This window comes from Egretta garzetta, unplaced genomic scaffold (assembly GCF_000687185.1).
Source record: "Egretta garzetta isolate BGI_Z169 unplaced genomic scaffold, ASM68718v1 scaffold96, whole genome shotgun sequence".
Lineage (NCBI taxonomy): Eukaryota > Metazoa > Chordata > Aves > Pelecaniformes > Ardeidae > Egretta > Egretta garzetta.
This window is the reverse complement of record NW_009259965.1, coordinates 2,252,543-2,267,375: the sequence shown is the minus strand read 5'-3', so window position 1 is coordinate 2,267,375 and position 14,833 is coordinate 2,252,543. Positions and strand designations below refer to the sequence as shown.

The 14,833-nt window shown below is 41.9% G+C and overlaps 1 protein-coding gene across 1 annotated transcript; it reads left to right on the top strand.

Moving 5' to 3' along the window:
- The first annotated feature begins 9,654 nt into the window (after nt 1–9,654).
- On the top strand, nt 9,655–14,827 carry LOC104127512 (C-C chemokine receptor type 5). The gene is made up of 3 exons (XM_009640188.2): nt 9,655–9,795; nt 12,764–12,923; nt 13,573–14,827. The coding sequence occupies exon 3, from the start codon at nt 13,584–13,586 to the stop codon at nt 14,652–14,654; it is 1,071 nt and encodes a 356-aa protein (XP_009638483.1). The 5' UTR covers nt 9,655–9,795; nt 12,764–12,923; nt 13,573–13,583; the 3' UTR covers nt 14,655–14,827.
- Nucleotides 14,828–14,833: the final 6 nt, after the last annotated feature.

Here is a 14,833-nt window from a genome sequence, read left to right as displayed (position 1 = left end):
CGTAAAAAAGAATTTGAGGATGAATATGAGTTATATCAAGGCAATATCTCTACTCTGATGACCATTGACTGACTCAGTTGAGTGACCTTTATCTTACTGGGGCCATTTAACCCAAGGATTTATCTGTTAGCTAATATTGTAGTAATTTTTAAACATAATCCTTTTGACTATAGGCTAAGTTATAGTATTTTGATTCTACTTCTTTAATTTTATGCCTGCCATATCACTGTTCAGTTGCTAACATTTTCCAAAGTGGGATTTTAATGGGCGACATTGTGATTTTTGTGGGCGCAATTTTGCAAGAAACTACGTGCACTGTCTACTGACTGCACAAGGCAATGTTGCACCCCCAAAAAACATGAGCTTGTTTCTGATAAATCATATCTCTCCAAGGAAAACAGCACTTCAGCAATAAAAGCACATCAGGAAAGATCTGCAAGGCCAGAATGAAAATTACCTTGGTATTTGGTATGCAAGATTCTGTATGAAAAAAATATCAGGACCCTCTGAAAGATTTTGGAGACCATGAGCACAGTACTGAGTGGAGACCTCCCTAGTTCGGGACAGGCAAATCATGTGTGTAGAGGAAGACTTTACATGGCGGATGCAGTAAGTGTGTCAGACTGTGCTCCTGCATGAGAAAAACATGCTTTTCACATTCATTGTCTGATGTTTGGGATACGCTTCTAAGCAGACAGTAGCCTTGGAACTGCAAAAGCAGCCAACTGCAGAGAAGACATATCCACTTTGTCCTCCCAGAAGGAGAGTGCCCATGGCCAACTGGTGCCTCAATTAGAACTGCATACTAATTGGAGATTCAAGACTGTTAGACTACTGGTGTCCTACAGCCATACTTCTATGCCATTATTAGGAATTTCCCTGTAAAAGAAAGTGGTATTCTAGGGACATGAAGTTAGCAAAGAAGAGGAGGGAGAGGCATAGTGGAGAACTTGCTTCAAACTGTAAGGAAGTGCAGGTGAGCACTCCTGATGGAAGTGGACTGTACTTCTTTTTTTTTCCCATTTACTTCAAAGGGCACCACACATGCATGTAAAGCCTTGCTCACGGAAATGTGGAGGGGCAGGTTCAACTAGCCTCCAGGAAACATAAGGACACAAGAGAGGATTCCACACCACTTAACATTAGGCACGTGACTTGGATGCCTAAATTAACAGCAAATCTCTTCAAGGTCCCTCAGCGGTCAGCAGAGAAAAAGAGATGCCTGAGTCAGAAGCAGACATGATCCAAACGGCCTCTGGAGAAGATTACCTGTCTGACTATAGAAGGAGCCTGGAAATGACAGCGTCTTAATTTAGGAATCAGATGCCTTAATCTAGGCGGTGCAAATTCTCTTGCGCCTCTAGCCTTACCACATCAAGGCACTGCTTATATTAGTTGTTAGCTTTTATCCTATCAGCTATTATAATCTGGCCGCTACCTTGTAAGGTTAAGAGCCACAGACAGACCAAAGAAAAGACTAAAACCTACCCTCACAGTAAGCTTTCTTGCTTGGAAAGAACATTTTTCCTTTCTTTTGTACTTTTTTACTGCACTAAAGCAAAAGCACCTTTTTAATATTAAAGCATAAATTAGTTGTGTGATACAAATCCAGCTGTAACTGTGATATTTCTACTGCTGTGTTTTAATTACAATTCTTTTCTTGTTAGAATTAAATTTCTTTCTCCTTTCAAGTTAACGCAGTGAAATTAATAAAATCTGCATCTGAAAAACAATGTATACCCTGTAGCCCATGTTCTCCTCCTAAGCAAAAGGACATCAGCTCTGCTGCCAGAATGGAGGCTGCAAAAGAAGCAACTATGGACTTAAACACTTGCGATACCACACTCCAGCAAAGCAAACCAAACCAAACAAGCAGGGAACTGTCTGCCCAGTCCAGAAACTACTGTAGCTGGCACGGCTTTTATCCACCTGCAAGCTTGAGAAGAGTGCATTATGATAGCCTCAGGAAAAGACTGGGGCCACAGACTTTAGATGGGTGAAATTTGACAGGTAGGAGAAACAGGGATGTGTATAGGTGTCCTGGTTTCCGCCGGGATAGAGTTAATTTTCTTCATAGTGGCTTGCATAGTGCTGTGTTTTGGATTTAGTACTAAAAGAATGTTGATAACACACTGATGTTTTTAGTTGTTGCTAAGTAGTACTAAGACTGGCCAAGGACTTCTCAGCTCTCAGCTCTGCCAGGTGCAGGGGAAGCTGGGAAGGGACACAGCCGGGACAGCTGACCCAAACCACGACAATAGGGGAAGAGCAGCAATAAAGGAGAGTAATAAAGGATGGCACTCTATTAATATTGGGATAAAGACAGGATTCTCCATAGACTTTCTGCAGCCAATTTCAGATCTCCTTGCACTGCATAAGGTGACCCCAGCAAAGTGGTGTACCTGCTTTCCCAGGTTTTACGTGTAAGGAACTTTAAGCATTCAAAGCTCAATATGGAAATATGGTTCTGCTTCACCATATCATTCTCCCTGTTCCACTGTTCCAATTCCTTTTTTCAGCCTATGATCCACACCTCCTCCCCACCGCTTTTGTTTTCTGATTTGCAGTTTCTATTTTCAGCTGGCAGGAAGACAAACTAAACCTAAAGATTAGCTTATTGTTATGTTATGTGCCCAGGCAGGATAATCCTTGATCCTTCATTGCAGCTTTGCACTGAGACAAACAAGGCTCGAGATAGTTTTGTGGCAGATTTTGAGTCTTAATCAGTCAGATGTGGCTGCAGCATGGTGTAGCTGCAGGCCAGGTAGCTCCAAATTAGGCTAGCAGGACTTCAAGCAGTCTGGTCACAGTGGGATGGAGCTACCCATGGGGAAGATATCAACAAGATCCCCCAGTCCCTATGAAAGAGAAGACAAGTCACCTTGGCAGAGAGGTGGGGGAAATTTTACATATGGGAGACAAATACTCCATAACTAGAGCTCTGCAAGAAAAACCATTGAGATGAAGGTACAGTGTGTATGCAAGAGCCAGAGAAGCAGGCAGATACACAGAAACTGTGCAATGAACTAAAGGTATGTTAAGAAAATGGCAAGGCACACCAGAATTGTAATTACAGCAGAGAAGAAGCCTACACAAGCTGCTCTGGTGAGATATTGAGGAAACAAAAGCAAGCATCTGAGAGAGTGTGCAAGTAGCACCAGAACACCAAAAAGATTCAAGACAGGAGCTCTGTGAACACTACAGGCAAATCGTTGCTTTACAACAAATGTTGAACAGCTAAGTGGAAACTGTCACAAGTTCAAAATTTTGGGCACTGAACTTCTGAAGAGATAATGCGTTGACTGGGCTTTCCGCATGCTTATGAAAAGAATGTCCAGGTGCCATGGACAAATACCTACACACAGCCCTGAAACCAGCCAAACATTTTAGTTTGTGCACAGGACAGGACAGAGCCTGACCTTCCTCTTAGGAGATGCTACTGCCACATGTTCAGAAGCATGTGGGGAGGAATGCCCCACACAGCAAAAGGTAACTAACTCTGCTGACAGTCAGGCAGACTTCCAAAGGGGCAAAAGGAAATGCAGCAAAAGTGCATGTAGGGTATTGGTGAGTGCTGGCAGTACTCACAACCAACCACCAGATTTGTAATGACTGGCATTGGTTTGTCTGTGGTAAGTATCTAATGGACAAACATAGAAATAGTGAAACTTCTGGTAATCAGTGCATAGGGATGTTCCTGTCATGAGACTTCTTGTCTGTTAACCCAACTGTGAACATGTGTGTATATATTTTAGATAAGGTAAGGGTAAACGGAGTATAAAGGAAGAGGAGCAGATGAAAATGGATAAATAGGAAAAAGTAGTAGCAAAAGATGAGAGAATGACTTTATTAGCTTTAACACAGAGGCTCATAAAGTAATAGCCAAAGTAATGGGAAGATCGGAGATAAATACTTTAAGCAGAACATTAGAAGATTTGGGTCAGTAAGAGAGACTTTCAGTTATGAAGCTCCAAAATAAATATCAGTCCTTCCAGTGAAAATTATGAAAGGGGTAAATACAAAGAACATAAGGACAAATTTACATGGTATTTTGTTCCAGCTACAAAAACCAAAGAAATGGAGAGCCAGGAGAACATGATGCTGATGAGGTTAAGCGGCACAACAGGCAGATACTGCTCATTTTGAAGTCTAGTTTTGCTGCTGTTTACAGCTGCTGATGCATACTGGCCTTCTCCTAGTGGCTACTGTGGTTACTGTGGGCTTAGAAGCTTTACACCTTAGTATAGCAATTAAAAAAATTTAAGCTAGCAGAGGAAACAAAACCAAACCAGAAAATTCTGGTGCATTTAGAATATCAATAGTAGTCAGGCCAAACCAAATAAGGATGTTTATCAAGAAATAAGGGGTGAAGGCATTGCTTTGTACTCATATTCTGGCAACGCCTATTAGGAGCTGTACTTCATTCAGAAAATAGAATGGTAGGGAAAAGATAAGTGTAAGTTTGTGTAACTGCCAAGCAGTTTTGTAATTCCTGTGACAGTGACAGCCATCTGGGTTTGAGGGTTTTAAGCCTGAAATGACTGAACCTGGAAAGATGGGGCCACAACACTGAACTGGAGGAGGGCAGCATTAGCAGATACGCAGGCCAATATACAAAACTGCACAAACCTTCAAGTGACAATGAGCTTTGCAGAACCGTCTACGATGTTGCGCCAGCAGGACGCTAAACCATAGGACACTAATGACACAACCTGTCCTGATACCAGACTTTTTGAATGGAATGGAAAGTAGATGGAAGTGAAGGAGCCATTTGGACATTACTTGCAGGGACATAAGGTATGGACAATTATAGACTACATCTAATCTTTGGCACCCAAAAGTAGTTTCTGGTTCCTGGGTCCTTGCACATACCTTGTCATTGTACAGATTCTGTCCACCTTTTCTGTGACCTAGTTTTCACTGGGAAGAAATTTGGTGTGTGATTTTCCCAGCCTGCCCGATAAAAGGTCCAGGATTGTTTCTGATTCACAGTTGAGATAGCCCCAAACAGCACCTCTAGACCTAGCATTTATGTACTATAAATGTACCTGAAAACAGAAAAGTGTGAGAATTAAAGGCTATGTAAAAAAGAGATTCTGAGGGCTGAAAATTTGTGAAATACATAGCTATGACCTAAAAGTAAAATCTATTGTACTATGATAACCCCTTATATATAAAACAGGGCAGCATACATCAGAAGCCTGGATAAAAACGGTAGAAGGAAGCAATGCTGTCTTCCTCCTCATTACATGAGGAAACACAGCTAGTTCAGTAAGAGCAGCTTGGGGAAAGCCAAACCAAAAATAATACAATGACAATGGAATTAGTATGTGCTGCAATGGATAATTATGTATGTGCAAGATTTATAAGAGAGGAACAAACAGAAGACAGAAGAATAATAGGGACACCACCACCCCCCCCGATCTTACTGTTTTACTGCCAGTAAACGAAAGTGTGAAGAAGTAGTGTTAATTCACAAGAAGAAATGTTTGTGTCTTCCGGAGTTTGTTTTTTGCAACCCATCTTCCTCGAACCTGTGAAACATGTAAAATGTTTTGTTGGGTTTATTTTTTTACTAGTCTCCATGACAGAAATCTTAGGATGTGATACATAATGTTTTTTACCCCATTTTCCTCAAAAGAATATATCTCACAGATGATAAGATTGGGTGTGATTGTACAGTGGCAGCAAAAGGTGAGTCACAAGAACTCGAAAGCCTGAAAAAAAAGGCTGATAAGAAAAAAAAACCCTAAGCAACAGAACGGTTTTAGTTGGATGTCTTTATTCAGCCTCTTCAAAACAGAGACATTTAACTATTTAACTATTACTGATTAAATAAAGTCTATGCTAATACTAACCTAATTTGGATTTTGTGAATATAACAAGTAATAAATTGAGATATAATTGGTGGAACCAATGGAAAAAGAAATGCATCTAGTCTGTGTTCACATGTCTTCATTAGACCTCTTCCCTAGATGCAGAGGATGATCGCTGTAGTTACAGACTTTGATAAGTGTTGTGCACTATCATATTGTGTATCTCTGTCCTAGGCCTTTTTTTTCCCCCAGTCTTTCTTCTTTAGGTGACGCAAGTTTGTAATAAATTAAATGGAAACTGTTAGTTGCATTTTCAATTTTTGGTACCCATAATTCTGTTTGATGGCATTTGTATGTCACACCGGTACGTGAGCATCTGGTATGTGTCCCAGTAGACACTTCAGTACTCGTGTAGACTTCACATAAATGATGACATCTCCTTGTGAGAGTGCCATATCGCTCAGATGCTGGGTACTTCAGTGTGATGGCCTGATTAACATGAAGGTGAATCATATAATCAGTCACTAGATAGAAGAGATTCACAAATGCGGTTTGACTTGACAGTGTACATGGCCGCATACTTGCTGAGTAAATCAACTTGAGCCCCACAGGTAAGGAACAAAACCCATCACCATTCCTGGAATGTCTTTATGAAGGGAATGAGTGTCACACCACTAAACATAACTTCTACTCCTCTCAAAGTAAAACCATAATAGGTAAAATTCCAAGCTATATCACCCCACTGTATTATTCCTTTTATTATCAAATAGCTTCAATTTCTTGGTAAAATTATGAGGTTCAGCTGTAGGTAAAGATGCTTAAAATCTTCTGTAGCTCATGGCAAGCAGCAGTGCACTTTTTCAAAGAAATGCTGGGCAAGGGATTGAGAAAAGCCGAAAAAATGTGATTTGTAACTGCCTCACTCTTGACATGCACACTAGATGGAGGCAATCCAAAGGCAGCAGGGAGGAGGAGGTGATGCTGCAGGAAGATGGCCAGTCCCTCAGTCTGGTGTGATGGAGCTTCAGACTGGATGGGAGGTCGAGTCCTGCAGGGGCCCACTGAGAGTGACTGAGGGGAGTAGGGGAGTGGAGAGGGGAGGTAAAAGAAAGATCGTGTCCTAACAGCACCGATGAACAACAATGCAGCACCAGCACCCCAGCACCCAGCAAACAGCACAGGGGTGCCTGGACTTGCCTACAGCCACATGCAAGACCCACACCACTAAACATAACTTCTACTCCTCTCAAAGTAAAACCATAATAGGTAAAATTCCAAGCTATATCACCCCACTGTATTATTCCTTTTATTATCAAATAGCTTCAATTTCTTGGTAAAATTATGAGGTTCAGCTGTAGGTAAAGATGCTTAAAATCTTCTGTAGCTCATGGCAAGCAGCAGTGCACTTTTTCAAAGAAATGCTGGGCAAGGGATTGAGAAAAGCCGAAAAAATGTGATTTGTAACTGCCTCACTCTTGACATGCACACTAGATGGAGGCAATCCAAAGGCAGCAGGGAGGAGGAGGTGATGCTGCAGGAAGATGGCCAGTCCCTCAGTCTGGTGTGATGGAGCTTCAGACTGGATGGGAGGTCGAGTCCTGCAGGGGCCCACTGAGAGTGACTGAGGGGAGTAGGGGAGTGGAGAGGGGAGGTAAAAGAAAGATCGTGTCCTAACAGCACCGATGAACAACAATGCAGCACCAGCACCCCAGCACCCAGCAAACAGCACAGGGGTGCCTGGACTTGCCTACAGCCACATGCAAGACCTGATCAAATCCGACTTCCCAGCAGCTCTGCTTATCTGCAGCTGGTGTAGAGTTAACTGAACATATTGTGTAGGTGCTGATAACAAAGACACAGTCCAGGTGCCTGCTGCCGGTGTGTCCCTGTATTTGGGCTGCCAAGTGTCAGAGCTATTCACACTCTCTGTGGGGAGTCTCTCATCCAGCTGTAAGACCCAGCTGGTGAGCAGACCAAAACCATTCTCCTTAGTCAGCTGCTATAACCATGAGTGGCAGAGGCCCTCTGTTGGTGTGCAATACCCTCTGCGATCTTACGATGCTGTTCAGTAAATTAAATACCCAGCTATGCTTGCTGATCAGACTGAGCTATGAGAATGAAAAGCTATAAGCAGCAAAATCAAACAGATTAATAAAGCCAATGAATCTATGAGAATGAGGGACCACTGCTGAAGACCAGCCTACACAGGTCTTATTTTAAGTTGTTGTTAGTTCAAACGTTTGAGACCAGTTTTGTGAGAGCATATTTCAGAATCAAAAGCTTGATGAAAAATGGGCAAATCCAACAACAGGTTTGAGACTGTTTCCCCTGTTCACACAGTGTGAGATTATGAAAGGTTTTAGAGCCTCCAGTAGGTTCAGTAACATGTAACAAATAGTGAACAATGAAGCAGGCTTCAGAAAGACATCCTTAAAATGGCTGTTAATTTCAATATGTAGACTGTTTAGGAATTATACATTGAAAAATTAATTTGATACAATACCATGTTTAATAATTATAAGAACTCATTATAAAAGTGCAGATTTTGTCAGCACAGTTTGGCAGTAATTAGGAGCTTGATTTAGGTGTAGTGGAAACATTTTTAGAAGCAGCTCTTTCCACTGACTGTATACGGGGTCTAATACAGTCCATCAAGGTAAGGTAGTGGGAACATACCCTTATAATACCCTACAGTGGCCATTAATTTTGATGCTGAGACTCCCGCCCTTAGAGAGCTCATCAGAACAGCTGATTAGGAAATAAGAGAGAATTCTATTGATCCTACAGAATAAAGACCTTGATTAGTTCCTCATGCAAAGAAGGGCTGACAAGGAAAGGAGACTTAGCTTTTTGCTTTTTACTGTCTCCCCTCAGAAGCTGTGATTCCCATGTCCATTAAGGAATGGCAGCATCCAAAGCAAGACATCTCCACTGGGCTTTTGGCATTTTAAATCTTTTAAGGAAACTAAGGACTGAGTGCAGGAAAGACATCCCTTTAGTGCCTTCACTAGGTTGATAAAATGAGGTACTCCAGGACCCTCCAAAGAGATGTCAAGGGGACACAGGAGGTTGCACTTTATTAGATATCTTGTCAGGGTTTCTCTCCCAGGGATTCTCAAGTATCTGATAAGGCACCATCTCTTTCTTGCTTCCTCTGTACCTTTCCTACCCCCTGTGTGGTTTCTTTGATGTCTAAGAAAGATCTAAAAAGCTGCTCATGGTGCAGCTTCAGTTTAATTCTGAAAGTCACAGGTATCAGCCACAAGAAAATAAGTTGATAAGAAATATGATTCTATCAGGCTTTTCTGAAGCTGAATTCCCAAAAGTAACAGTCAGAAGGTCAGACTCACTATATAGACTAAGTAATAGTCTTACAGGAGGGATTAAAATAAAAACCACAGTCCAAAAGACCAGGTTAGAGAAAAACAGAAGCAATCAAATCTCTTAAAATCTAAGGACTGCAACTCAGAGCAAGCTAACAGAAAGTGCAGGTAATTCTGAACAGAAGCATAAGCTTCATTCAAAAGCTCCACTTTTTATTATGGGACAAAAAAACATAAAAGAAAGCTAATGATTAAGAAATGTAAAGGGATGAACCTCATGTAAACTGTTCTTGATTCAAGGAGATTAGCTATATGAAAAAGAGAAAACAATGCTATAAAAGCCTTTTTCTAAAACTACAGCTGTGGGTTGTGAAACCTTGAGTTCAGCTCCTAAGAGGCTCCTCCACAATTTCAACATCTCTGCACATCTCACAGTTAGAAAAGTAACATCTGATGACCCATTTTTAGAAAAAAGAGAACTGCTCCTTGACTTTTTTTAAATGAAAACAGATTTGTTTGCTAGAAATTTTCAAACTGATACATCCTTCTTGATGCAGGAAGAGGTGTTTTTGACCTTCTTCTTGTGACTGACACATCGGTTTAGCGTTACTCTGGATGCAATAATCAAAGCCATCACTTGCACCGTAAGATACATGGTAAGTCTGCTTCTTTTTTCTTTTTTGTTAGCATTTAGTAGTTGCTTGGGAGTCTAATGCCTGAGGTGAAAAATACTTGTGGAATCTTACCAGTGTACTCATCTTTAAAAATTACCCTGGGGAAATGCATAGGCTATGTTAAATGAAACACACTATTTTTAAAGGACAGAACCACTACAGCACTTAAGTAGAGGATCCAGGTAAGTGAAGAAATAAATCTCTAGTGATTGATCTGAGTAAGAAATATAATGGAGCACGCCTCTCTGATTTTTTCTCTGAAGATGATAGATAATGATGGAAATCTGGATTTTAAAACTTAGTGCAAAGACAAAACAGCTCATTTGAGTGAAGAGTACTTACTCTTCTCACAGGATGACCACAAAAAATCTGAAATTGTATTTATCACTCTGCCTCACAGCACCTCTTTACATGCAGCATAGCTTAGCATTTTACCCCTGTTTACTACACCTTTTTGTTACCATTTTATAGCACTGTGTAAATGAACTGAAACTCACTTTAACAAAATCTTTGCCTCTTTAAAAACAGAAAGCTCTGACCTGAAACTCAGCAAGAAACAGTGACACGAGTTTGCTCAGCTTTTCTATGGAGAGCTTTTCTCTTGAAAACTGCATGACTGCTAGTCTCAATCAGAGCAACAGAATTTGTATAGCAGATTGCAGGTCTCTAGAAATATTGCATTTATCTAAACTGTATTCAAAATAGTATAGGCATCTTCTTGAAATATCCTTACTTCAGAGATCTTCCAGGATTATCTTTGGGATTTCTTCGTATTGATCAAGAAACATAAGCCCAGTCTAATTAGATAAACAACCCAGGCTGATTAACCCAGTGAAGCATTCTAGCCAGTAGCCAACACTGTTTCCTAAACCAGTGAGATTATAGCATAAAGCACTTACAATTCCTTTTTCTGGTTTCCAAATTAGTATCTGCAGTTTCCATTGTCAGCATGTGCTGGATACTGTACACAGTTCAGGGTAGTAAGTATTTTTGCAGAGAGAGACTTCTGAACCAAAGGCTAGGCTAGAGGAATGAGGCTGTTAGCGGAAGAAACTGCTCAGAGAGGAGACCACAATTTAAGCATGAAAAAAGGTTGAAAGGAAGAAGATAAGATGCAGGGAAGATGTTGCTGTCTTTCCAAGAAGGCAGAAGAAAAGGAGAGAAGGCATTGAGATAGCAGTTAGCAGGAAGAAGGGGCTGCTGTGAAAAGAATTAATGCAATATCAAGGCAGCATTTTGCAATAATATTTGCATGAATCCCATCCATCACATACTCATAAGACCCAGGTGTTTCTCATAGCAATGTTTATGCATCAGTATACGTATGCAGGTGCAAAATGAAGACAGGACGTGCTGGGTCTGGCACTATGTTGCAGTCAGTCCCTCATCCCATAATCCCAGTACACAGCATGACTGACTGACACATCAGAGATGGGGATATTTAGCTATATTCAGTGCCAGGGACTTGTACTATCAGGGCATGCGACATAGATCTAGCAGATCTAGCTGAAGGGAATACGAAATATTTGCACAGTGCCCACGTCTTGTCATATTTTGAAATAAAGAAGTTAGTTTTTTGGACCAAAGAGTGTTTTATAAAGGTGCTTTTTTTCATAAAAGAGTTGCTGAAAGCACTTAAGAAATATAAACCCTTAGATACTTTGAAATAAGCTTATTTACTGTCAATACACCTGAGCCACAGCCACTTCCTTTACCAACAAAACCATTATCTCAGTACTGTAATAACTATGTAGTTAGTACGGCTGTGGAAAAAAACTGTTTCATAGAGGTTGCCAGAGCTTCCTGAGAGCCAGTCTTTGAGGAGTTTGACAGCACTTATTTTCTCCCCAAGAATTATATGTAGGCAAAGCTGAGACCCAAACTGACAAAACTTGCCAATTTTCTCTTACTCCTTGTTCTCCAGAAGAAAACTTCTGGAGAAGTTTTTCTTCTACTCAGCATGCCCAAGTAACGACTAAACATGATGTTCTCATTCTTACTATTGTTAGGAGCAGATTTGACAGCCAGACTCAGGAAGAACGTGGGGAAGGGGTGGGAAAAAGATTTGCAAAGAGCACATCTTTTTGTTTACAAGGTGCAGCTTTTGCTCCAATAAAGCTTCCTCCTTTGGGGGCAGATTCATATCTGCACTGTGCAGCATAAGAATTTCCCTTGGGAGCTGGCAGCTCCAGAGAGACTCAGATCCTCATTTTTAAGGTCACAAGAAAGTGGTCAAACACCTAGCAATGAGTCCCTACCCCAAGACTGCAGCTTAGGTTTAGCTAAATTAATAGCTTTGACAGAAATTAAGGTAAGGACATTAGTGTTTTGAGTGATCTGTGCTTACAGATAATAGTCCTTTCACTTGAACAGTTTTGTCTAGAGAGACACAACGAGACACTTCAGGGACCACTATGAGCTTCTACCAAAAAGCAGACTGGGGGCCTGCTCTTGTGTCACTCCAGCCATGGGGTTTTCACAGTTCTGCTGCACACTTACCTCCCAGGCTGTGACTCCTTCTTGCAAGGGAAGCCCACTACACCCAGCAGTTCCCAAACCAAAACTGGAGGGACACAAAGTTCGGGCAACCCCAGCACTTCCTCAATTACTATGTCACCTCACAAAGGATGAAGGATGATTATCAACCAACCGCTATGCATGAAGAACTCTTAGTGCACACTCATAGCAATGGCCACATCTGCCTTTCACCATTGTGCCCCCTTCAAGACACTCAGCCAATCCAACCATTGGAGCTCCTGAATCATGGCTGCTAAAAAGCTACTGAAACATGGAATCCAAACTTCTTTCATCCCCGAGCACTGGGGAGGTCTTACACCTGACAGCAAGATGCCAATGCCACAACAGATACATGTGTTACAGCCCACCCTGATAGCAACTGTCATCTTCTATGCCTTTTCCCAAGGTTTTTGACTATCTGTTCTTTCTACAGGCCTGTGCACCGTTTTCCTTCCAGAGCTACTGAAGACCAGCACGCTTCTATGGTCTACGCCTGACCCAGGCTCTGTAAGCGACGCAACGTTTGCCATTTCAACCCAGACCAACGCTGCCCACTTGCTGCTCTGCACCACCCAGGACAGCAGGTCCACCAGGTGGGTATCTTTAGTACTGCACAAAGGTTGTTTCCACGCCTGCAGTGACCTGGTTCCCACAGGCACAAAGGCTCCCAGGAAGTCATGAACAACCTGAACAAGCGGCAGTCAGGTTTTTTTACCCATGTCACAGCGCCTTTGCAGGCACTGGTTTACACCTTGCCAGTGCCTGGTCCTCCTTGGGTGAGGGCTACAGTATGGTCTGGTGTGATGAGAGGGTGGCCAGGTGCCAAGGAGTAGCACAGCCACGCTCTGTGTGCCAGCCCCTGTTGTACTTCCCTCTTGCTGCCTCGCTGTCTCACTCAACGCCTTTGGAAAGCCACCACTGAGCACAACAGCCCTGAACTACCCACTTGTCGGGTTAAATTCATCGTTCCTCTGCTTCTGGTTGGGTCAGGCAGCTGACAGGCTATACCGAGGAGGAAAAACGCACCAGGCAGCGTTGATGACACACAGCACGCTTCCAACACGCAGCACCATAACTTCATAGGTCTAAAGATCGGTTTCCTGGGAGCTCTGTAATTCAGTCTCTGCCACACCTTGCTGTAGTCATTCTTATCACTCCAGATGAAGACATCAGTGTGTTTCATTCCCCTCACTGCCAAGCTTAGAGTTTCTTCTAATTTAACATCCTTTCCTTCCTTTCCAGACCAACGCACCATGGAAAACCATACCGTGGACTTAGATGACTTGCCACTGACAACAGAATTCGACTATGACAGTTCAGAGCCATGCATGGGAACTGAGGAAAAGCACTTTGCAGCAAAACTTTTGCCACCGCTTTATTCTTTGGTGGTGATATTTGGCCTCACAGGCAACGTGCTCGTTATCCTTATCCTGGTAAAATACAAGAAATTGAAGAGTATGACTGACATCTACCTGCTCAATTTGGCAGTTTCTGATTTGCTGTTTGTATTTTCTCTCCCTTTTTGGGCTTATTATGCTGTTCACGACTGGATTTTTGGGGAGGTGCTGTGTAGACTTCTCTCAGGCATCTACCTCCTTGGCTTCTACAGCGGGATCTTTTTTATAATCCTGCTGACCCTAGACAGGTATCTGGCCATAGTGCATGCAGTGTTTGCTTTAAAAGCTAGGACAGTTACCTATGGCATCCTCGCCAGTGTTGTCACTTGGGCTGTTGCTATTTCTGCTTCTGTTCCTGGGATGGTATTTCACAAAACTCAAAAGGAAAATTCACGTTATACTTGCAGTGCTCATTATCCATCAGAGCAGAGAAATGAATGGAAGCACTTCCTGACCTTAAAAATGAACATCCTGGGACTTGTTATTCCAATGTTAATTATGATCTGCAGCTACACCCAAATTATAAAGACATTACTGCAGTGTAGGAATGAGAAGAAACATAAAGCAGTCAGGCTTATTTTTATCATCATGATTGTCTACTTTTTATTCTGGGCACCATACAACATTTGCATTCTCTTGCGTGATTTTCAAGGTACATTTTCCATCACTACTTGTGAAGGCAGTGGCCGATTGCACAAAGCAACCCAAGTGACAGAAACAATCTCAATGATCCACTGTTGTATCAACCCTGTAATTTATGCCTTCGCTGGAGAAAAATTTAGGAAGTACCTTCACAGCTTCTTCCGAAAGCAGATTGCATTCCACTTCTCTAAATACTGTCCCGTTTTCTATGTTGACACAGCTGAACGGGCTAGCTCCACCTACACACAATCTACTGGAGAACAAGAAGTTTCTGCTGCATTATAAGTTGTGTCTAGCAAAAATGTGGAATTGACTTTTGTGAAATCAAGTCTGTGATGAAAGCCTGCAGAATCTGTCCTGGATATTGGCACTGAGGCAGCTGCAAAAGATCACAGAATATGTATTTACCAAAGCTTGTATTTGCTCATAGATTTGTGTATTTCTACATAAATGAAAAGGATGTA